The sequence below is a fragment of the Gymnoscopelus braueri genome (genome assembly GCF_963280865.1).
Source record: "Gymnoscopelus braueri genome assembly, chromosome: 10".
Lineage (NCBI taxonomy): Eukaryota > Metazoa > Chordata > Actinopteri > Myctophiformes > Myctophidae > Gymnoscopelus > Gymnoscopelus braueri.
In genome coordinates, this window is record NC_137611.1 from 34934276 (window position 1) to 34959012 (window position 24737).

The 24737-nt window shown below is 42.1% G+C and overlaps 2 protein-coding genes across 2 annotated transcripts in view; one reads left to right on the forward strand and one right to left on the reverse strand.

Moving 5' to 3' along the window:
• Positions 1 to 11146, reverse strand: part of b4galt2 (UDP-Gal:betaGlcNAc beta 1,4- galactosyltransferase, polypeptide 2) — a gene marked incomplete at both ends in the record, with an annotated part of 174315 nt that extends 163169 nt beyond the window's left edge. Inside the window, one exon of the mRNA XM_080439864.1 lies at positions 10807 to 11146. Within this exon, the coding sequence (XP_080295990.1) occupies positions 10807 to 11146 (340 nt within the window). The remainder of the gene's footprint in view (positions 1 to 10806) is intronic.
• The window catches only part of LOC308092884 (von Willebrand factor C domain-containing protein 2-like), a 244544-nt gene that overhangs the window by 216559 nt on the left and 3248 nt on the right, over positions 1 to 24737 (forward strand). The gene's annotated exons all lie outside the window — the stretch shown is intronic.

The following is a 24737-nucleotide window of genomic DNA, read 5'->3' on the forward strand; positions in this document are numbered from 1 at the left end:
ACAGATTAGACAAAAAAGAAATAAGACATAATAGAGCTTTCAAAAGAGTGTAAAAATGTGGATCGATTGTTATACTCTCAGAGTTAAATGAACACTGAAGAGTATTACATTGTGTGGAAGAGTTGAAGCATCATTTTCTACAACATTCAGCCACATGAAAGTGCATGTTTCTTTGTTTTGCTTTTTAAATTGTTTTAGTTTCGAAGTCCAGAGAAGCTACAGGCTAACACAATCCTGAAATGATGTTCAGCAAAGAATTACTGGCTAATACCAATGGCGGATACATAAATAACTGAGTGATCATGAAAGCCTTGTGTATTATGATCAGCACGGCCCTATTGCACCCCAGGGTGTGTGTGGTATTGTGGGGGGCTAGACTCATGGAAGATGTCAAATGCTTTCAAACATGGATACAAATCCTCTGCCAGTGCCAGTACCTAAATACAACTCTTACTAGATATCACAACGTGAGACATACAAGCACACACGCGCGCACACACGTGCAAATGTGTGTGTGCACTCGTACACAAATACACACACGCGCTCACTCACACACACACACATACACTCACACGCGCGCGCAGAGCCAAACAAACAAACAAGTCCTTGGCTGTCCTGGACCACCAGCTGACAGGTGCTGCCTGCGTGAGTGGCTACCATCCACCATTCCCAGCCTCGCTGCAGTGTGTGTGTGTGTGTGTGTGTGTGTGTGTGTGTGTGTGTGTGTGTGTGTGTGTGTGTGTGTGTGTGTGTGTGTGTGTGTGTGTGTGTGTGTGTGTGTGTGTGTCTCTGTTCCACCTCTCTCCAAGGTCTCTGTCTGGCTGGAGCTTCACCACCCTCTCACCTCTCCACCTGCTCATGTTTCTCTCTCTCTCCCTCTCCCCCTCTCTCCCTCCCTCTCTCTCTCGTTCTCCATCCCACTCTTTCTCCCTCTTTTAACCCCCCCCCATCTCTCATCCCTCTTATCGACTCGATTGGATCGATCCCTCTCACCCCTCTCTCTTTTCACTCACCCCTTTTCTCCACCGACACACACTGTTTATGTCTCTCTCCCCCCCCTCTCTCCCCTCTCTCCCCCCCTCTCTCTCTCTCTCTGCACCTGTGACTGAATCACAGACACACTCAGTCTTTCTCTGCCTTCCTGCTCATTACATCCCACAGGCCCTCGGCACCCACTCCATCACAGACAGAGAGAGAGGGAGAGAGAGATAGAGAGAGAGAAGGGGGGGGGGGGGGGAGATGAGCTACAACAGTGCACCTGGCACGGATTTTAAATCTCCAAAAACTGCCGATTCCTGACCAAAACAATGGAATCAGAGCACCTGGGCCTCAGAACAAATCAGCCTCATTACTTCATTTTCCACGTATTGCTTTTTGAAACTGCATCGCCAAACACCCTGTTTATCAAAATGAAACAAGATGGAGGAGCAACAAAATACGTCACAACAATCTCACTATCTATTAAAGTTCTCACGATGCAAAGGGATTAAGCTCTAGCTCATTAAAAAGCAGAAGTAAGCTTGGGAGCTTTGATACACAAAATGTGAATATTCATGTTTACATAATCTGCTGACATGTTGATTAGGCCAAATCAGCATTCAGGAATTCATGTGTGAGTATAGAAACGTGGCAGAGAGTTCTTCTTTCTTTTCTTTTCTTTTTTTTCCCATCTCACTAATTAAAACATCAAAGTGTATGAGAGAAACCGAAACGGACTCTTTGCGCCCTCGAATCCTCTATTTGTGCGAGAAGTCTTAATTGGAGTAAAAAAAAAAAAATCATTAGACATGAGACATTTGTGATTTCTTCTCCCTTGTGAAAGTTTTTTGGATTAATCATTAACCCATTCAATCCGGGAACGCATCTCTTGTCATTTTAGATTTCTTTGGCTATTCAAAAATAACAGATCTACAAGCTCATAGCTATGGGCTTGTAGATCTGCTATTTTTGAAAAATTGAGAACATTTGTGCAAACCTTTGAATATACACATTTTTTAAAGCGAACATTTGTAAAAATATTTTGTTCCAGGGACCTCCAGAAGCAAAGATTTGAGATACAAAAGTTTGCTTAAAAAAATATATATTCAAAGATTTGCAACACATTTTCACGATTTTTCAAAAAATAGCAGATCTACGAGCTCATAGCGCGGCACTCGGTGCCGCGCTATGAGCTTGTATATCTGCTATTTTTTGAATAGCCAAAGACTTGCCTTAAAACAACACAGATGCGTTCCCGGTTTGAACGGGTTAATTAGCGAGGAGATTCACGCGCCGTCCCGTAGAGAGGCGCACGCGGCGAGGGAAGTGATGGATGAGTGCGTGGTGTCAGTGCGGCTTTGATAAAGATAAAGGCTATAAAGTCTGTCATCCACGATAAAATATGTTTTCTCCTTTTGGGAGGATAGGATGGCCCACCCCCCAAGTCTGAGCGGTTCTCTTTCGGTTACATAAAACTCCGGCTGGATGATGATGATGCTGCTGCTGAGGGCCAGACCAATTAACTGTCAAGACTTCGAGTAGCACTTCAAATTTTTTTTTTGGATTACTTATATTCATTTAAATTGGTTTCTCTCTAATGCTCAGTTTAAAAATGGCACCGTTTGTGTTCTAGTTCTGCTCAGCGTCTCAGAGGTGGGCTGTGGACGGCTCGATGACATCATCGGTGGTGTGTTTATTTTTACAGCGTGGCTCTGTAGGAGGCTAGCCATCTATGACAGGTTCTGTCTGTGTGTGTGTGTGTGTGGGTATGTGTGTGCGCGTGCGCGTGCGTGTGCGTGTGCGCGTGCGCGTGCGCGCGTGCGTGCGTGCGTGCGTGCGTGCGTGCGTGCGTGCGTGCGTGCGTGCGTGCGTGCGTGCGTGCGTGTTAGGGCACGAATAGTGATTTTTAGCATTCAAATTATTCGACCTATAAGTATTCGAATATTCGATTAATCGATTTGTTGTAGCTGCGTGTCTGCTGTAGAAAAGCCACTGAAAAGAAAATCTAAAAAAAAAATCTAAACCCCCGCCCCCCCCCCTTTTTTTTTTTTTTTTCTTTTTAATAGAATAATTTACTTTGATGTACAGTGGTCGAATAGTGGTTTGATAGTCGAATATTCGATTATTCTGTTAATGCCCTAGTGCATGTGCGTCTATGTGCTTTTGTGTATGTGTGTGTGTGTGTGTGTGTGTGTGTGTGTGTGTGTGTGTGTGTGTGTGTGTGTGTGTGTGTGTGTGTGTGTGTGTGTGTGTGTGTGTGTGCGCACGTGTGTGTGTGTGTGTGTGTGTGTGTGTGTGTGTGTGTGTACGTGTGTGTGTGTGTGTGTGTGTGTGTGTACGTGTGCGTGTACGTGTGCGACGCGTGTGTGTGTAAAATGTAAAAAAAAAATTGTAGAGCACCTTTCACATACATTGATAATCACAAAGTGTTTCACAAGCATATCAAAAACAGAATAAAATAATCCCACAACCAACAAAAATAAACACACAGAGCTGGAATTACAAGGAGTTACAGTATGTGAAAGCCTGTTTGAACAGGTGAGTCTTTAACAGTCTTTCGAAGATGTCTACAGAGGCCACGGTTCTGACATGAGGTCCAGGGGGAGAGTATTCCATAGCCTAGGGGGGCAAAGCTTGCAAAGGCGCCATCACCTTTGGTCTTAAGTCTCGTGGGAGGCACAATCAGCACATCCTGGCATCAGGATCTCAGAGACCTACTGGGAACGTAAGGCTGGAGCAGGAGCAGCACATACATAATGGGGGTGCCTGACCATGGAGGGCTCTGTATGTGATTTACAAGAACCTTGAAATGGATTCTGAAATTAACTGGGAGCCAGTGTAAGGATAGGCCAGAACGGGGGTTATGTGACAGGATCACCTGGACCACGATGTCTCCCCCACGGCTTCTTGCATCAAAACAATGGCACACTAACCTTCTAGGAAGAGAAAGGCTGTATAGTTGGCGTGGAATCCCAACCGCTTATGTTGTTGGTAGGCCGGTTTCTGAACTGTCCTCAGCCCACCTCCGAGACGCAGAGCGAACTAGATGGAAATTGTGCCCTTTTATGATGAGCATTAGCAGGGACCAATTATATGAAGCTAAGGCTGAAAATGGGTGAAGTGCTCCTTTAATCCCATTGACTGCTGTGAGGGTTATAGACCAATTAGTAACATTTCAGGTTAATATTATCACCTCAATGTCCTCAGCACATCTACAGTAAGTACTTATGCCTGATATGCCCGACTTCTACTTTGATGTGCATCGTGGCGAGCACAGAAAATAGCCGATCTACAGGCTCACAACATGTCACAGTGCAATGCATTGCGAGCTTGTAGATCTGCTATTTTCGGTGCGCGACACCGGTGCACAACTAAATAAATCAGGGTTTACTTTTTACAGTAGGTAGGTAGATTTATGAATATACTGTAATTCTGAAACCAGCCCTGGAGCATATAAAAAAGTACTTATGAAATGTGATCTGTGCCATTTCTCCACCTCCATAAGAAGCTTAATACAATCACTAATCAAAAAAGGAGAACTGAAAGGGCAGGGGTGGGCAAGTCTTTAAGATTGACAGTCAACGCGTTTTGAAAATACATCCATTCATATCATCCTCCATCCAATCACGCTCAAGTTTGCTGGTTTGAATGTGAACACCAAATAATCATATCAGGGGAGTGAGAGAACAGCGAGACAACAGCATTGAGAATGAGTTTGGGAAGAGACGCCATGAGGGAAAAAAGACATACAATGTCCACGCAGAACGGGGAAATAATCCTTTTTTTTGTCATGTTGAATGAAAGATGTATTTGTCTCATGTGCAACAACTGCACAGCGATGGCTGAAGTCTGTTTTGACACAAAATGTGATGATATTTTACGTCAGTTCATAAACTTTGTGACCAAAACTGAACTTGAAATTTGGTTAATTGCCCAGCCCTAGCTCAGATTAACCTAGATTCTCCACCGTCATTGTATTATTCACCAACAAGCACTGTGCAGGAAGATCCTGAGTATGAAAGACATGATAGATGTTGCCATGAAGGGTTTGTGTTGCATTTGCATGTGTAAGTCTGTATTGTCTCACATAAGGGCTTTCAGATCAAAGTATACTGATCAACACCAAAAGATGAACACCTTGTTGCCTCTGTGAGAATTGCAACCATCAGCTACCAACTTGACTTTAATGGATTGGTAGTTAGCTCCCATGCAGTGCCAACTCTCACACTAAAGCCGGATTCATACTTTTGTCGTAGGACGGTGGTGTCTCGCACCAAAAAAAGCCGACCTACAAGCTCACAACGAATCGCATCCGCGACTTGTTGTGAGCTTGTAGATTTGCTATTTTTGGCACATGACACCGCCGTTCGATGAAACATAAATTAGGCATGTGTGAGACATAACAGAAGACAGTTTTGTGAAGAGGTTTGTGTCGTTGCAACAGACAGCAGCAGATGAGAAATTGGATTTCTGTCTGGAGGACCGATTTTTTTCCTGCAAAACCTGCTCGGATTATTTATTTATTTATTATAGAATATACAAGTAAAATATAATGTATTCTGTGTTGTTGCGTTGTTAAAGGTGAGTGTGTTTTAAACTGTCTTCTTTCTTTCTTTCTTTAATCTTGAATTTTTAAACCAAGTAGCAAAAATGCCATTCATATGAAACTGAGTTGCTGTCATCATATTCACTTTGTCATAATCTATCTTGCCCTTATTAGTCATATATCAATTTTCTATTCAAATTCTATGTTAGTTTATTATTACTATTATAAAATTGTTGACTTGTTCTGTTTGCATGGCATCCTTTAAGATGTAAAGTCACTGGTGGGTTTCATTGTCTGGCGATCGCAAAATCGGAAAACGGCTAAGTAGGCTAGATCTCGTGTGTGAAAACGTTGCCCACTCCTGCCATTAGGGCTAAGCATTGACCTCAGGAATCTTTTCAAGAAATGATGCGTAGCCTGCGAGCTAGTTCAGGCAGATCCACTCGAGAGGTTCACACGCATGTGCAGCTCTGTGTGGGCGATGTACTGTATACACTGCCACTGATGTTGTATACACTTTGTTTGCTCCCAGCACCACCAATAGGCTCTGCTTTCCCTAGGGGTTCTGTTTTCCCTGGGGGGGTTTTGTTATAGATGTATATATCTCCCCGCTCTTAAATGGTTGTCTGCTAATGTGCTGAGCAGGGAGTAGTGTATAAGCAGAGCCTGAACGCCAAGATCAAATATAATATTCACACTTGTATTTTCATTTTATAAATAAGATGTTCTCAAGCTATTATTGGTCTCAATCTATTCGTGAGTTATCTGACTGAACTCAGGAACAGCATGAGCCTTCCAATTTTGGTTCCTGAGCCGTAGTTTCGGCTGCACAAAACTGTGTTTGCTCTGGAAGAGAGTACCATAAAGTGCTCCCACAGAGGCTATGTTAGTATTAAACTATGGTTCAGGTAGACTAATGTGGTGGAGCCAACAGCACTGAACACTAGGGGTGCAACAGTTAATCGAGCAATTAGTCAATTGATTTTCAAACAAAGCGAAAATAGCTGATCCCATAGCCCTACTGAACATCACTTGATCTGTCAAGTGCTCGGTGTCCCTTCGTGAGAATGTTAATCATGTGCCATTTTTAATTAATAAACAGAAGATTGAAAAATGCAGTGACAGTGAGGAACACAAGAGAGCGAAATATTTTAATGACAGACACATGGCATTTCAGACAGAGCATGCAGGATGGTGGGTGATTTAGTGTTCCTTTTAGTGATGCATTTTACTCGTCCCACCAGAATGCAGAACAGATCGTTGGCAGTCTAAACGGAAGCATGTGATTAGATTTTGGTCAGAGCCGATTGCCGTGATTGGAAAAGATGGGAAAAGAATTTGGTCGGATTTCCATTTTTTTGTTCTCTGTGGCAGTGGATTTCTCTCTCCAGTCACAGTTGATCTCCATAATTCTATGTAATTTTGTCTTTTCAGCGCTTGTCTTTCTGCCATATTCATTCGCCTTTATTTCAACCTCTGCGTGTCTCTCTTACTAAATCAATGCAACAGTAACAACAGTAAATAGCAATTGAACAAAATGCTGGCAGACAGAACTTCCTGGAGGTGTAGTGGCAGTTTGTGCAATGGAGCAGAAAGTACAAGCGACGTGGTCATTGGTGAAGGAGGTGAACGACAGGGGCGGCACGAAGAAGAACGCAATGCATGTGGAGCTGACTACAGGTATATCGAGTTCATCAGAAACGGGAGTATTGCACACAACGTGTGGGGTGTGTCTTCCTGACTTGCATCATTCCCGACTTGCATTTGGGCACCGATCTGGTAGGGTTAGAGTAGTTAAACTGATCTTAATGCTATATTAACACATTTTGCTGAGGACCCTCTAGAACCCCCTTAGGGAAGGCGTTGTGAGCTTGTAGATTGGCTATTTTCGACTAAGAGATTTGGTTCAGAGGTGTAAAAAGTATATATACTGTAGTATGAAGAATATAGGGTTTCAGTGGTTAACTGAAGCAAATTTGCAGGCATATACTGTAACTTCCTGTTTTCCCCTCACATCTCCCCTACAATGGAGCCTGATCCATGAGTCATGCACACGCACACGCACACGCACACGCACACGCACGCGCACACACACACACACACTTTGAAGAGCCCTGGAATACGGCATAACATAGAACTTTGATGCTATGAAATATCCCCCAGCCACGAATCTCTCCAGTCAATAATACTGATACAGTGAAATATCAAGTATGAACATGGTCAGCGGGGAAATATCTACCGCTGCTTTGATTTTCCTGTGAACTCTGACTTTGAAGCAAACATTAAAGCGGAGTAAAGCATTTTTCCCCCTTCTTTCGATATTCATCGGTGGAATGTGGAGGGGAGGAGTTGTCTAGGATGCAAGGTTATTAGTTTTAATTTTTTTCATTCGTTTGTATTTTTTTTCTTCATTTTTGCTTTATTTTTTAAAGTTAGTTTTAGTTTTAAAAGTGGGTTTGCTAGTGGGAAAAAAGTGTTTTAGTTCAGCTTTTAGTGAGTTTTTATGAGTTTGAGGGTTAGTAACAGTTTTAAGTTACTGCAATATGGGGAAGTCAGGGGCGAGATTCAACAATGGTGAAAATAGCAAGTAATATTGAAAGTGATTCAAATCGACTGCATAATTGCCAATATAAAAAATAAAAAAAACTATCGAATATATATCGTTGGGCTCCATCTACAAGCTCACAATCAGTCACGATGCTATAATGACATTTCCAAAATAGGGACGCCAGGGTTAAAGTGGTTTACAAGATGAAAGTGGAGTCTGCAAACCCACTTCAACTGATGGAAGGTAATCCATGTGTTCCATTATCTATGTGTGTTTGAACGTGCCTCAGAGAGACCCAGACACAGGAATAAGGCAAGGGAAGGAGAGAGAGAGAGAGAGAGAGAGAGAGAGAGAGAGAGAGAGAGAGAGAGAGAGAGAGAGAGAGAGAGAGAGAGAGAGAGAGGAGTAGGAAGAGTCCTGTATCATGTAATTATGGATCTAGTAAAGCCTGGACTTAGAGACTCCATCAACCTCTGATATTTGAGAGGATGAATGATACTGAGGCAAGCGTGTGTGCGCGCGCGCCTGCGTCTGTGTCTGTGTCTGTGTGTGTGTGTGTGTGTGTGTGTGTGTGTGTGTGTGTGTGTGTGTGTGTGTGTGTGTGTGTGCGCGCGCGCGCGTGTGTGCGTGTGTGTGTGTGTGTGTGTGCGGGCGGGCGCTGTGCGTGCGCATGTGTCGGTCTAAAAACATGTCATCACAAAGTCACTGCAAACATAACTGTTATATAAGCATTTATCATCGACCTTGCTGCACTCTGCAGAATATGAATGACGGGCAAGTGCTCACAGCCAATAATGTAGGAGAACAAAAAGATAATTATTTTTGTTACGTGACTTTGTATAGTGTGTGCGCGTGTGTGCGTGCGTGCGTGCGCGCGCGTGTGTGTGTGTGTGTATGTGTGACTGTGACTGTGCGTGTGTGCTAATAGTTTTAGCCGTGAGTGTGTATGGGTGAAATACTCTTAAATCGTTGACATTAAATCCATTTAATGTTTCAGGCTCCCCCGGAAAGAAGAAACACAATCCCAGCAACAGTAGCTCTCCCACTAATTGGAATTAGACTGTAAAAGCATTTAGTCACAGAGAAGAAAATGTCTCCCCCCTGGTTTCAAAGGTCCTACCCCACCTATTTATAACAATAATAGATAATAATAGTCTAGTAAGTCCTAGCAGTAAATCTAGAAAACATGATTCGTATATACGACAGCCATGCCATTTGTCTTAGTATTTAACTAATGTGGCATAAGATGTTCTGTCTCCTAATGTCCAATAACCCAGCAGTGGAGCTCTGCTTCCAACAGATGTGAGAATTCCTCACAGCGACACATGATGACTTCGCTTTGTTCCACACAAAAAAATTATACTTCACAGTTCCCTGAGCAAACAGAAAAAAGCTGCAAGCAGGGTAGCCGTGAAAATGCAAGCTGTGATCTATCCACCCACAAATAACCAGCTGCCGTGGAGCAGAAAATATCAAAACAAAAGTGAGAGGAATGGCAGAAAAGGGGGGGGGAGCCAGTCATTTATGTGTCGTTTATGCTGAGGAATCACTCATTAGAGCGAGTAGAATGAATCACCGCGGAACAGCAGAACAAAAGGTAGCACCCACTGCACAGCATCAATCTCCAGTGTTTGTTCCATTGCAATAACCCATTAAGACCGGGAACGCATCTGTGTCATTTTAGATTTCTTTGGCTATTGAAAAATAGCAGATCTACAAGCTCATAGCACGGCAGAGCTTGTAGATCTGCTATTTTTGAAAAATCGAAAAATGTTTTGCAAATCTTTGAATATATATATTTTTAAAGCGAACATTTGTAACTCAAATCTTTGCTTCTGGGGGTCCCTGGAGCTAAATATTTTGAGATGGGGGTCCGCGGCCAAATCCAAATCCATTTTGGGGGGTCCTTGACATGTAAAAAAATTGATAACCGCTGACAGCAACACAACATTTTGTAGAATCGGTCTCAGGTCTTAATGGGTTAAAGTCAAAACTGCTCCACCGAATGAAATCTGCTCAAAGATTGTTTGGCCAATCACTTGAGAAACTCAGGCTACCGTAATAACATATTAAGGATTCAAACAACCTTGTCTTTGATCCCAACCATGTGGTTCTGAACAGTCAGTGACTATGAATTGCTGCAAATTAAACAGGAGATACAGACCTCCGTGCGTGATTTAATAATTTCAGGCTGAGGCACTCTTTTGTGCAACCACTCACTCAAACCTGAAATTAAATGTGGAGCATAATTCCAGGCCGAGTGTTGAAGGGCCTCATTGTGTGTAATTGATGTGATCGTGATGTTATGTACGCATTTTCTCTCTGTGCTGCAAATGTTTGACTGGTGATGCAAAAAAAAAACATTTCAGAGCAATATGACAATAAAGTATCATCATCATCATCTTTAACCCTGGTGTCCATATTTTGGTCATTATAGGCAAAATATTCTGGAATTCAGAATTCTTTGCTTATAACAGTGCTTCTCAAAGTGTGGTCGGGGGACCCCCAGGGATCCTTGAGGGGATCCCCAGCTAAATGATTGATAGATGGTTAGGAACCAAACGTGAACAAGTCTGTAACTCTGAGAGAGTACGAATGGAACCAAATGGACCCGTATATTGGGGGTCCTTAAAACTAAAAAGGTTTGAGAACCACTTGGCTTATAACGTGACATGCCCCAGAACAGGGACTCCAGGGTTGAAAGTAAGTGAACAAACAGAGGCCAGTGACTCACCCAGTCCGGGGGGGATCTCAGGGCACGGCGGCAGAGGCTTGGGCGAAGGCGTGTTGCCGGCCTTGGTGCTGCCGGCTCCCAGCTGCTCCCCGGTGGCCAGGTAGCTGGCCAGCGTGGCGTTGGGCCGGGACAGGTTGTAGTAGTAATAGTGGTGGCCGCTCCCGTTGCCGCGAGAGCCGTTGCGGCCGCCGGCGTTGTTGTTGAAGCGGCTGAAGAGGTCGAAGCGCTGCGTGTAGACGTCCAGGTACAGGATCATCATGATGAGGAAGTGGAGCAGGCAGAGCAGCAGCACGCCCTTGCAGATGCGCTCCAGGGTGCGGCCCAGCATCAGCCGGGTCATGGCCGGCGGCCGCGGTGACCGCCCCAGGGCGGCGGGCGGACGACGGAGGACGCCGGCCACACAGCTGGCGCCGCACAGCTGGCGCCGCAGGGCTACGCGCATGCACTCATCCAGACCCGACCCGACCGACGTGACCGACCGCTACACGATCACCCCCTGCTGCTGTTAGATCCTCGATGGGGACATGTGGCTCCTTGGCAATACAGATGCGTGACTTCTGCAGGGGACATGGAGGTCACTAATCAAAGAGACTTAGAGTCATTGAGGGCCAGTGGTTCTTGTACTCGGTGCCTCTGGTCTGGTTCTGGTACTGGTCTGGTGCTTTGATCATGCCCACATGATCAAAGCACCGACGCTGCTACTATAGTGACCCTGGGTCACACGCTGGGGGTCGATCTATCTGCCTGGGGCTGATGAAAGGGGCTTACGGTCCCCTGGTGCACACAGACAGGTGGAGTCTGATGATATATCGGTCATCTACATGTGTGAAGTCAGTTGCTGCCCCACAACTAAAGTCCAAATATTAGTGCTCAGGAAGGAGTGCCTAGTGAGTAGTTCACTGGAGACCAGCAGTCGTCCACTGCTGCCAAGCAGTCATCAGCGCTGGGACCTCCTGGTGAGTCATTTGGAATCCCTCTCTTTTAATCCCCCTCTGCGTACAGTTGGTTGGCAACCCAACAACTAGAAATGAAGGGAGAAATGAAATAGAAGGGAAATATATTATTAATATGTTTAACTACAAGGATGGATGAATTATTTCCATCCTGCATTTTAGTTAAATGTAGGGTACAGTAAGTGATATATTTTTTTATTTAAATTTTTTGTAAAGGTTCAAGTACTATATTCTGATAGTAATCATTGCTACAGAGCGTTTGTTCGGTCACAGGGGTCTCTCCAGCTCTTTAGTAAACAGAATATAGTACATTTTCAGGTAGGTTACACATTTTAAGCCAAACAGGAGAGAGCACTGAAAATGCATTTTCTGTTTAATAAAGAGCTGGAGCGATATTGGAAACTCCTTATATGGACAGGACACTCTATACTAGTAACGAGCTCTATCAGAACATAGACCCATTTTGCAATTATTTGAATAATTGCAAATCACTTACCCTACCTTTAAGTCAAATGAAACATACATATATTGGAAAACAGAGCACATCATTCATATCCTTGTGAAACAGTGACAAAGTGAAGAGGCAAGTAAAATTTTCAACAAAAATAAATAAATAAATAAAAGTTCAATCATTTGTCATACAGAGTAAGCATATGAGGCTTATAGAAACACTAATTCTATTTTCAATAGGTATTTTTACCCATACACAACAGCAACAGCAATGGAGAGAATCCATCGACACAAACAAATAAGCAGCCTCAGGTGTAGGGCTGTTGAGCTAAATTGACATGCCAAGTCAATTTTCCAGCCAAGTGGTTCAAAAAAAGCATTTATGATAGAATGAGACAGCAAGTGGGAACACACACAACGCCCCACATGTGTGTGAGCAGAGAGCGAGGAACAAGGAGAGAGAGGACAGGAAGAAATCTCCATCCCCATTTTGGAGAGTCTTAGACGACCCGTTACAGATGTTTTGACTGATATTTTGTCTAAAATTGCAAGCTCACCCGCTCACAGCGCACATCACACGCCTCACTCCAGTACCCTTCTTTGCTAATTAATTTGAAAATGAAGGGAGCATAATTTACAAAGAAATGCATTATCATGATAACTAAAAGAAGACTTTACACTAGCGACTGAAAACATAAGTATAAGTAATTATTCAAATGTTTCCTACGGTAATAATACAGTGTAAAGTCAGGTCAAATACACTATACCCATAGACTTTAATGGAATGACAATTCTACTGCAACCAGGAGGGGAAATAGTGACACCTTCTCTAGGCCGTTAAAGTGGCGGATGCTTGCCGCCTGGTATATGGATCCAGTCGATCACCGATATTTGAATTCTATTCTGATGGTGAAAATTGGACAGGGGCCTGTTTGCAGATATTATCTGCAATTTACAATTTAGAATTTAGGCATTTAGCAGACGCTCTTAATCCAGAACGATTTACAGTAAGCAAGGAAAACACGAGGTAATACATTAAATGCACAGCAATAGTAATCTAGGATCATAGGTAAACCAGGAACCTATCATCAGCAGTGGTGTAAAGTAACTAAATACATTTACTCAAGTACTGTACTTAAGTACAATTTTCAGTACTTTTACTACCACTCCACTATACCTCAGAAGTATAGTGGAGTGGATTTACTCCACTATAATTATTTGACAACTTTAGTTACTAGTTACTTTATAGATTTTGATTATTATTACAAATCATACATTAACCACTTCAGCTCTGTATACTTTTCTACAAGCTCACAATGCGTTGCGAACCTCTAGTTTCATACATTTGAAAACTTTCTGCGTAATGAGTACTTTCTACTTTCTACTTTTGGTACTTTAAGTACATTTTGTGTACTACTTTAATGCAAATACATTTTGAATTCCGGACTTTTACTTGTAACAGAGTATTTCTACATCGCAGTATTGATACTTTGACCTAAGTAAAACATTGTGAGTACTTTTTCCACCACTGATCATCAGTCTAAACAGTATAATATTTTAAAAAAATCATAGCTGTCAATGAAGGCTGTCCTTACTGTCTGTGACAGTAAGTTCAAGCTAAATACAAGCACAACACCTGAAAGTAGAACACACAGTTATGTCTTTGTGTTTCATATTATGTTCTCTGGCCCTCAGGAACTCTCGCATTCATGCTAATGAGGAGTCTGCATAGCGCGCGCACGCACACATACACACACACACACGCGCACACGCACACCTTGAGGACAGCACAGGACAGTGCAAGGAGGAATCATCTCACAGGTCTTTCTCCTCTGGGAGGACACAAGGACAGGTCACACACATAGATACACTGAGGTCAATGAGTTGTAGGAGAGGAGAGAGAAGTCTGGTCACAGTATATATGTAGAGCTGGGGCTCTCAAACTTTTTCATGTCAAGGACCTGCAAGTTGATATGTATGTATTTGGGTGAGGACCCCCATCTGAAAAGATGTCGTGCAAGGGACCCCCAGAAGAGAAGATTTATGCAATCTAAATCATTAAAAATGTTCCCAAACGGTGGCGCAGTCGGTAGCGCTGTCGCCTCACAGCTACAGTAGAAGGTCCTGGGTTTGATTCCCGCCGGGGACGCTGTGGGCGCTGGGGGCGTGTCTTCTTCTCCGTGTCATCAGCGCCCTAATCTCTCAAGAACAGATTCTGCTCTGCGTTGGAATCTGTCGTGAAGGTTCGTCATAACGTGTACGCACTGTGTGGGCGTGGGCGTGCCTTCAGATCAGGAAGCAAACCGCGCTTTACCCAATCAAATGTAGTGGGCGGGATTTACGTGTCCGCTGATCCTTCCCTACTCGAAACAAGCCGAAACTAATTTAACAATGGCGTCCGCGGAGCAGACAAAACCACGGAAAGATATTCACATTTTAACTTGCTCTTTCATCATAGAAACAAGTGGGCTTATAACCAAAATGATCCATGTTCTCTGGGAGAAGTGGTGTTAGTGTTCCGTGTAGAAATATTGTTAGTGGGAATGAAAACATAGTCGCAAAAAAAAAAATGTTCCCAAACATTTTCGATATTTTTCAGAACTTTTCAAAAATAGCAGATGAGCTTGTAGATCTGCTATTTTTGAATAGCCAATGTATAAAATATGGATATGGATTTGAGAACCACTGATTTAGAGTTCTGCCTGTCTGCCCTTGACGTATCCAAAATAAATCTACGAAAGAATATTCATCCATACAATACTTGCACCATTCACACTGCGTCCATTTTGCTCTCACGTCATACTGCTTTCTATTCTTTATTATTAATGTTTAAGTCATGCTATAAATAGCCACAGGCTTTTATTAATTTTTTCACTACTGCTGCGATGAAATAAGTAAAAAAGTAACGCAAATTAGCATTGTGTGTTCAGCTGGTCTCCGGGCTGTTTGTAGAGGCATGATGCAGCACAAATAAATAAACACACATTCAGCGATTTGGCTGATGACCGGTGTATGACCAGCGAGCTGACTGCCTTCTGCTGCGTGTGTCTTTTCTCTGTGGACAGCACAGCATGCACTGCCAAGGCTGAGCCTCAAGGGGTGACACTGTTTGTGTGAGTGTGTGTGTGCGCACCTGCATTTTGAAATGTGAGTTAACGAGAGGGGGGGTATTTATTTTTGCTGACCGAGGGAGTGCACCACACCACACTCACCCTCAACCCTGGATTTAGGTCAGGTTCTCATTCCCTACGGTGCCACTTTCTGCAGTGGCACTAAATAGGCTGGCATGCAGTGTACCATGGTTGAGCTCCAAAGTCTGTCTGGCGGCATAATAATTTTAGCCCCAATTCTGCCTTATTACTACTGCTCAATTGTACCACTTGACTCCCAGGTTAAGCCCCATGGGGGGAAACACCGTTTCTGGTGCTTGGGGCGGGGGGTAGCTAGTTATGGGTTAAGTGTCGTGTTCGGGAACACTTTCTACACTTACAGCATACTAGGTGTGCCAAGTCGTTGAACCCTGTGACCGTACGACTCCGATTAGCTCGACCCACTCAGCTATGGCCACCCAATATGGAGGGGCAGCAGGCCTCAGGAGATAAAAGTTTGGATGTGGGAATGAGTATGTACTGGGCTTTAGTGTTGAAGTGGCCTTGAGCAAGACACCGAAACAATAGTTGCCCACTGCTCCCAATAGTTAGGATAGGTTAAATGCAGAGGATTTCAGGTATGTGCAACTGAGCTTGGACAATACACCAACAATAACTAGAGGGGACACTTTTATTTAGCACTAACTATTATTATTACACAGCAGTGGCCCATTACAGGTCCTTTTGGTTCCATTTGAACACTCTCAGAGTTATGGGCATCCTTGAAATAAAACAATAAAAAGAAAAAAACGTTTGAGAACCACTATTATACAGCATATCGTCTCGCTCGGGTGGAAACCTGTCCAAAACTCAATCAAATTCAAATCAAAAAATAGCAAAAGTAGCAGATCTACAAGAAGCTACACGTTACTTTTGTGTGACACTGTAGTGTGATCACGTATAGGGCATTCATTTACAAAAAGAAACACGAGATAAGAGGTTTCTGCCCGATAGAGACGATATACTGTGTACGTTCCTCAAAAAGACTGGTTCAGTTTTAGCCACTGTGCCGTGGGTAAATTATGCAGGCACAAAACCAACGTCACATAAGACATTAGAAACACAGGAAAAACCCTCGGGCAGTGGAAGTCCTACTGCACCACAGGCGACAGTAAACAGCAGAGCTATCACATATCAATGTGGAGGCAATATGCACATCGCTGTTTTATGACCTGGGCGGGCTGCTGAGGCGAATAGAAATCTACACGCTGTAAATCCAGACCAGAGAGAGAGAGAGCCACACACACACACACACACACACACACACACACACACACACACACACACACACACACACACACACACACACACACACACACACACACACACACACACACACACACACACACACACACACACACACACACACACACACACACACACACACACACTTTCCTACTTTTTTAATTTATTGACATTACAGTCAAACAGACCTCTCATGGGGACAGAAAAGACATTTTACTGTCAGGACATTTATTTTATTCATGATGGAGGCATTGCTAAATTAAAAAAAGGTTCAGGGGCCACAGAGAACGCTTGGTGAGTAAAACCATGACCGGTCAGCTCAGCTGTAAATTCAGGCCAGTCATTCACTCATACGGTAGTGGTTTCTGCTGCTTTATTCCTCGTCCATGTGCATTACTACCAGCTTATTCATTATTAATAGGTCTGGGCAATTAACCCAAAAATATATCGAAACCGATATTTAGAACTAATGACTTAATCTTGCTCATGGAGGTTAATCAAATAATTGAGAAGCAGGTTCTCTTTTATAATACTACATTTCTTAAATATCAATGAATCGACTTGAAAAAAGGATTCTAATAGATTTCCTATGATCGACTAAATTGATTAGTCTGATATGACCACTTAACCTTTCGTTGTACAACAGTGCGTACACAAATGGTGAAAATAGCCAATCTACAAGCTCACAATGCGTCGCGTCGCGGTGTAGATCTGCTGTTTTCACTTTGGTTTTAAAAATAATCGTTCATTAATCGTAGTCAAGGCCAAAGGTTTAACTAATCATGATATTCATTTGAAGTCATTTTGGCCAGCCCTAATATATAGTATATCGTTGCTGTCCGGCAGAAACCTCCAAATCTCCATATTCAAACGTTGTGTTTTTTCGTCGATTAACGTCCTACTTGACCATACTACAGCATCACACAAATATATCAAAAGCAGCATATACAATCCCGAAGCGCGGTGCGAAACACAGTGCGAAGCAACGTGTTTTGAGCTTGTGGTTCTGATACTTTTGCTATTTTTGAATTTGAATCCTGAAAAGTAACAGTTTTGGATGAGATTTCCAACCGACAAAGACGAGTTTTATGAGGAGGATGAGATTGGCAGAGAGACAAAATGTCAGACAGACAGACAGACAGACAGACAGACAGACAGACAGACATATGGACAGTAGACTAACAACCTTTTTGTTCCATTTATTTGAGGATTTCTATAATTCACCTATCTAGAGGGCCTTTTATTACAGCAATAATAGTGTTCCAATTCAGAAATTCTATGAAAATAATTGAAGTAGGGCCTTACCGTCTACTTTTAATAAGTTTCTAACGCTGAGGGGCGAATGAGCAGACGGCTGATTCTGTCTGGCTGCAGTTACATGCACCTCTAAAGGATGATGATGTAGGTCCTATACACCACTGACATTATTATCTACCGTATGATGTAGGACATTTGGCCGCGGACCACCATCTGAAAATGTTTTGTGCCAGGGACCCCCAGAAGAGAAGATTCAAATAATCCAAATTATTCCAAAACACTTTCAAGATAAAAAAAAAGGGGTTAAAATGATTGTGAACAAAACTGTGCTGTATTACTTTTTTTTTGCTGACCCCCCTTAAGGGGGACCCCACTTCGAGAACCACTGATGTAGGATGACGACGTAGGTCCTACACCATTGACATTACTATGTACTTCATCATTAACCACTTAAACGCCAGCATCGGTATTGTGGAGAAAGCTTTCGCTGAAAATAGCAGATCGACAAGCTCACAACGCGAAGCTTTCCCCATAATAACAGAAAATACACTAGCATTGAGCCCTGAGGGACTCCGGTTACCCATATGGGGTTTAAGTGGTTATCATCACTGCCTTCATCATATCATATCACACCCCGACCACCATCATCATCATTCCCTTGCTGTAGGAGAGAGAGAGGGCTACAGGAATGTAAGGCAAGGCATGAAGGATATTTTATTTCTATAGCACATTTCAACAACAAAGCAATTCAATGTGATTTGCACAGAACATCAAGCAGAGGAAGTAAAAACAAAAGTAAAACAAAAGAAGTAAAAAACAACAGATACAGCACATAAAGTGCAGAAGAGAAAGAAAAAGAAGAAAAGTAACTCAATGAAAGGCAGCGGCAAACAGAAAGCTCTTTAGTTGTGTTTTAAGTTCTAAGAAATCAGAGTGGCAGCAGACCTGCGGTTTTCTGGGAGTTTGTATTGTGAAAAGTATTTTGGCCCTAAACAATTCAAAGCTTTCTAGACCAACAGTAGTATTTTGAAATCCATTCTTTGACACACAGGGAGCCAGTGTAATGAAAACAGAGAGAGAAAGTAATGACAAAAACAATGGAGGGGGGTGAACGAGGGGGAAACGAGAGACGGAGAAACTAGAAGAGAAAGCGTTCTCATTGCTATTCCAAGACCGCACCTCCCACAGTTCAAGTCCAGGAATTTCTGGAACACTGCTGAGGTAAATGGAGTCAGAGACCAGTTTGAAGTTTATTGGATGATCTAGGGCTAGGCCTGTCACAATTATGACATAATTGCCAGATCACAAGTATTTGAGCTAATCGCAATTAAGTTGTTTATAATCATCTGTGCAAAAATAGCTGGATGAAATTATAATTAATCCGATATTTCTATATTATATTTCCATCATTATTTCCATGCCGTTGTCCAATGTCCAGGCTATTTTAACCCCTTTCTAACTGGTGTAGAACCTCACAATGTGTTGTGATGCGACATGTTGTAGATCAACTTTTTTTGCTAAAGTATAGAATCACTAAGTATGTGGCCGTTTTGGCCATAGTACATTATACAGTACGTGTCAGTCATTTCTTTGTAGATTTAAAGTAATAGGCTTTTATATTTAAGTTATTTGTCATATTTGCCCTGTACAATTTTAATTTACAATGCAATGTTCAATGCCAAAACCACAATTAAGTCATTCATCACTATTATCTGTACGACAATTACAAAATGTCATGACGACGGTGACAGCCCCGATAATATCAAGGGAGAAGACACACAGGTCATGCAGTCCTCTGACCAGACCAGGGCAGAGAAGAGAAGACAGGCCCTTATTATTATGATTAGATAAGCTGCTCCATCTGGTTACTGTGTCAGGGGACAGAAGGGACAGAAAGAGAGACCTGGAGGTCAACAATGTTTGTCCGACCGCTTGATGCCAACAGTGTCAGATTTACCATTACACCACCGGCCCAACGGAAGTATGAAGCGCTTTAATTTGTGCCTAACCTTATGTCTAGCCTCATGTACATACAGTGTACCAGCTGGATTATGCTACGTGTATATTGTCTCTGTCAGGTGGAGACCTCATATGTGCAAAACTGTTACTTTTCAGAATTCAAAAGTAGCAAAAGTAGCATATCTACAAGCTCAAAACGTGTCACTTCGCACCACTTTTGGATCTGCTACTTTTGATGCTTAACCCATTTTGGGCGGGAACCCCTATTTGTAAAGTATACCTTTCAGGACGGGAACCCCTTTTGTTGTAATTTTTGAATAAATATTTTAAGTTTTTCAGAGTTTTTAGAAGATGTTTTTAGAATCAGGTCTAAATGGGTTAAGGCATTAAGTAAGGCATTCATTTACAAAAAAAACACAAAAAGTTAGAATATTATGAAGATAATAATAATAAAGGTTTCTGCCCGACAGCAACAATATGTAGATATCGTAGATGTTTTGCCTATCCTTGACATATTCCTATTTACTGTTTGATTTATTGTTCTCCTTGCTCTCCCTGTCCCCCCTTCTTTTCTTTTTTCTCTTCCTGAAAACAACAAAACGATGGAGCTTGACCCACTTTATGTTACATCTGTAAACGTGTGTGTGATGTGACAATAAAGTTGATAGATGTAACCTCTACAATGTATGTATGCACAAGTACGCAACACTTACATAACATATCTCGTCAGGTCATACGTAGGCCATGGATAACTATTATTAGTGTGCTTGCTCTACTAGGAGAGCGCCCACTCATGTTGTTTACACTATTTATTTATTATTTATATATTTATCATTCTTCCCAAAACTTTGGCCCGGGTTCATCATTTTCTAGAAGCTTCATTCAAACTCAAAATATTCAGCTTCTTTGGGAGGCACAGGGAATTTTTGAAACTTTTTGAATTGTTCCATATATTTTGGGGGACATTTTCCAACTTTCCCTTTCTAAAACTTTGACTTGGTAAACTGGCTCTGTACTTGGACCTGGCTTTTTCTGTCTACACAAAATCTCTCAGCCAAAAATAGCTGATCTACAAGCTCGCAACGCGCTAATGGCTAATGTTCCCCTCTAGAATATGGACGCTGGGGTTCAAGTGGTCAATTTTATACAGCCATGGAATCCATGGAGAGACAAATAACTCAAATAATGTTTGGGGATGTCAACATGAAAGTATACCCCAGTCTAGTTCAAAACATTATTTCACACACATTACAGTACATTGTTAAGAAGGCAGCTCCATAATTAGAGCATCTCTTTGTAATTAGACTCTCTAAATCATCCTCATTACATAACAACGCTGCTTCGTTAGACAGAGCCACTTTCTTTTGGTCTTTTCTTAGAAGCCATTGGACCGTGTCACTGGAGGCCATTAGCATCCTCCATTTTGACACCATCACCTGTCACCCGTTGCAAAGCTTTTGCACTCGACATCGGTTCTTTGCCAGTTTAACCCATTCAAACCGGGAACGCTTTATCAATATTTTATACTTTGGCTATTCAAAAATAGAAGATATACAAGCTCATAGTGCGGCAACGAGTGCCGCGCTATGAGCTTGTAGATCTGCTATTTTTGAAAAATCTTGACCATTTGGGCAAATATTTGAATATATATATATATTTTTTTTTAAAGGGAACATTTGTAACTCAAATCTTTGCTTCTGGGGGGTCCCTGGAACAAAATATTTTGAGATGGGGGTCGGCGGCAAAATACATTTAGGGGGTCCTTGACATGAAAAAGCACCATTGATATTAAAGCAACATACGTTTTTCTGAAAACTGTTAGGACTTAGAAGACATTTGTAGAACCCCCAGAAGCAAAGATTTGAGTTACAAATGTTTGCTTGAAAAATATTCAAAGATTTGCACAAATGTTCACGATTTTTCAAAAATAGCAGATCTACAAGCTCGTAGTGCGGCACTCGGTGCCGCGCTATGAGCTTGTATATCTGCTATTTTTGAATAGCCAAAGAAATCTCAAAATGACACTGATTCTTTGCTGGTCTTAATGGGTTAACATGAAAGGAAACACTTTAATTTGCCATGTTATAATAGTGGAACAAGAATTATGTCTGGGTGACAAAAACGCAGGGGAAGTCAACTCTCACTTGTTAGCATCAGAATATTGTTGGTGTCTGGGCAGAAACCTTTTATCTCCATAATTCAACTTTTTATATTGTTGCTGTCGGTCAGCAACCTTTTATCTCCATATGCCGTTCGTTGTTTAATTCGCGTGGAACTCCTTTTGTTCTCCATATTTTATTCGTATATTAACGCCCTACTTGATCATACTACAAGTCACACAAAAGCATCAAAAGTGGCAGATCCGCGAAGCACCGTGTTTTGCACTTGCAGATCTGCTACTTTTGCTATTTTTGAATTTGAATCCTGAAAAGTAACAGTTTGGGACATTTTTCCACCCGACAGAGACGATATATTCTATACTACTTTGTTGTAAAAGAGTGTCATGCCATGCAGAGTATGGAAAATAGTTGTGAGCTTGTACTGTAGCGCATCACTTCGTGCCACGCTGCGAGCTTGTATATCTGCTATTTTTGAAAATATTAGAAAAATATCAAAGATGTTTGGAAAAAATTGAATCATTTTGAATAGTTTTTATAAATCTTCTCTTTTGGGGGTCCACGGCACAAAACCTTTACAGATGGGGGTCCGCGGCCAAATACATATCAATTTGGGGTTTGACCCGTTTGGGTATGACGTTAACAACAACCAGCTTTGCAGCAACCTTGGACTGTTTGGTTTCAGTCACTCCAACCACCAGGCCAGCCTGCCAGCCAGCCTGTTATTCATGTTGAGCTGAATGTGTCATGTACCATAACGTCTCTGATCCAAGCAGCCTGAGTTTCAAACTTTCCAAACCAAGTTCAGGCAGTGTATTACAGCTATAGGTGACACACAACTCTCTGGCTGTTAGGAGTTTGGATGACGGATACCTGACAGGCTTTTAAACTCGGCATTACAAAAGAGGAGGAAAAAAAAGTCTACTGAAGCGTGGGAAAGCAATATTCACATCTGGATGACATACAGTGCCGTGTATAAGTAGAATGCACCGACGTCAACACTTCTAAAGGAATATTCATCACAGGCTCACAGCACCAACTGAACTCAGAAAGCAAGCGCAGGAGGAAGAGGCAGACAGAGACGAGTGAAGCCTAACTTATGCTCCGTCACGTGGCGGTGTGGCGTGTCCGAAATAGCCCGTGTTGTACAAGCTCACGACATATCATACATGCAGCCTGGTTTTAAAGATACTCAAGGGACCAGTAACCATGTACATGTACCTGTCAAACTACTTCAAAAGAGTGAGAAACAGGCACGACACCAGATCCACTGATCTCATTCCCCCTCGATTCGGCACAAACATGGGGATGAATTCATTCTAATATTATGTCACCAAAATGTGGAATACCCTACCACCAGCCATCAAAAAGTACGACTCCCTACCCTCCTTCAAAACCGCCATAAACGAGCACCCGTCTGCAATTTGCAACTGGACCTAGACAAGTTTTCAAGCTTGCCAAAATAAATTACCCCCCACTGTTTTTCTTTTATTGCTCCTAGTATTGATGATTTCTTGTATAGTATTGTATGTCTTTATATGTCCTATGTAATTGAATACATAGGACCACAATGGAAACCAAATCAATATCACGGATGAGCTTGCACATCGGCTATTTTCGGTGCGCAACACCCGCTGCACTGTATTTGTCATCAGAAAATAAACCACTAGCTTACTGTACACCTGGTCCTCCAACTTTTTTTTTTCAAGGACACCCATAGCTCTGAGAGTGTACAAATGGAACAGCTTCATTTGTGCACTCATTTATCCCACAAGGAACCCTGAGGGTCCCTATACCCCACTTTGAGAACGACTGGCTTGCACTGTTCCATGTTGCTGTATTTCCTGGGTGGAGGAATGCCCAATCAATGTTTATAATGTTTCTGGCTTGCCCAAAGCCAGAAACTACAGAACTACGGTAGGACTAAAACACATGCTCTCGTAAAATCTCAATCCATAAAGAATTAACCCGATTAAATGTTAAATGTATGATTTTCAATTAATTAAAAAATAAAAACACTTTGAATTTTGTATTCTTTTTTAAACTTTTAGATTTTTTTGGGGCTAGTGAAAGTTACAGGTATGGTATGTGTGATATGAAATGTGAGCTTACCATAATCACAGTAATCCTTAATCATATTCCATCATATTCAAGGGCTTTTGGAGAGAAATGAGACAGACTCCAAGGAGCACTGCAGAGGGGAGGTGTGTGTGTCTGTGTACAGCTGATGCTCGTTGATGCTCGTTAGTGTTACGTCAAGGCAATTATGTTTCTGCATTCATTTTTGGAACAAGAATGTTCCTTTTGATCCTAAAAAGCGCTCACTTATCAATTAATTGATCGATAAGGTTATCAACTATAATATTAACTTAATATTTACATACTAGTCCATAACTAGACAACAATATCAGTTAAGTCTGATAAAATACAAATAATTAGAACATCATGACATCAAGAGAGGAAGTTGCTAGTTGTAAATACTGTATTAACTGTACTTGTCTTGGTACAATATTGGCCTATAAAGTACATTGTAATTGTCTCATTCAAAACCAGCTACATTTCATTGCTGTATGGCAGAAACCTCCATGTTTTAACTTTGTGTGTGTTTTCGTAAATTAATGCCCAACTTGCTCATACTACAGCGTCACACAAAAGCATCAAAAGTAGCAGATCTGCAAGCTCGAAACGCTTGAATCCTGAAAAGTACCGTAACTGTTTTGGACATATGAGGTTTCCACCCGACAGAGACGATTTGCAATGCTCAGGCAAGTTTTTCTACTGTCAAGTGTTAACAGTGAGAT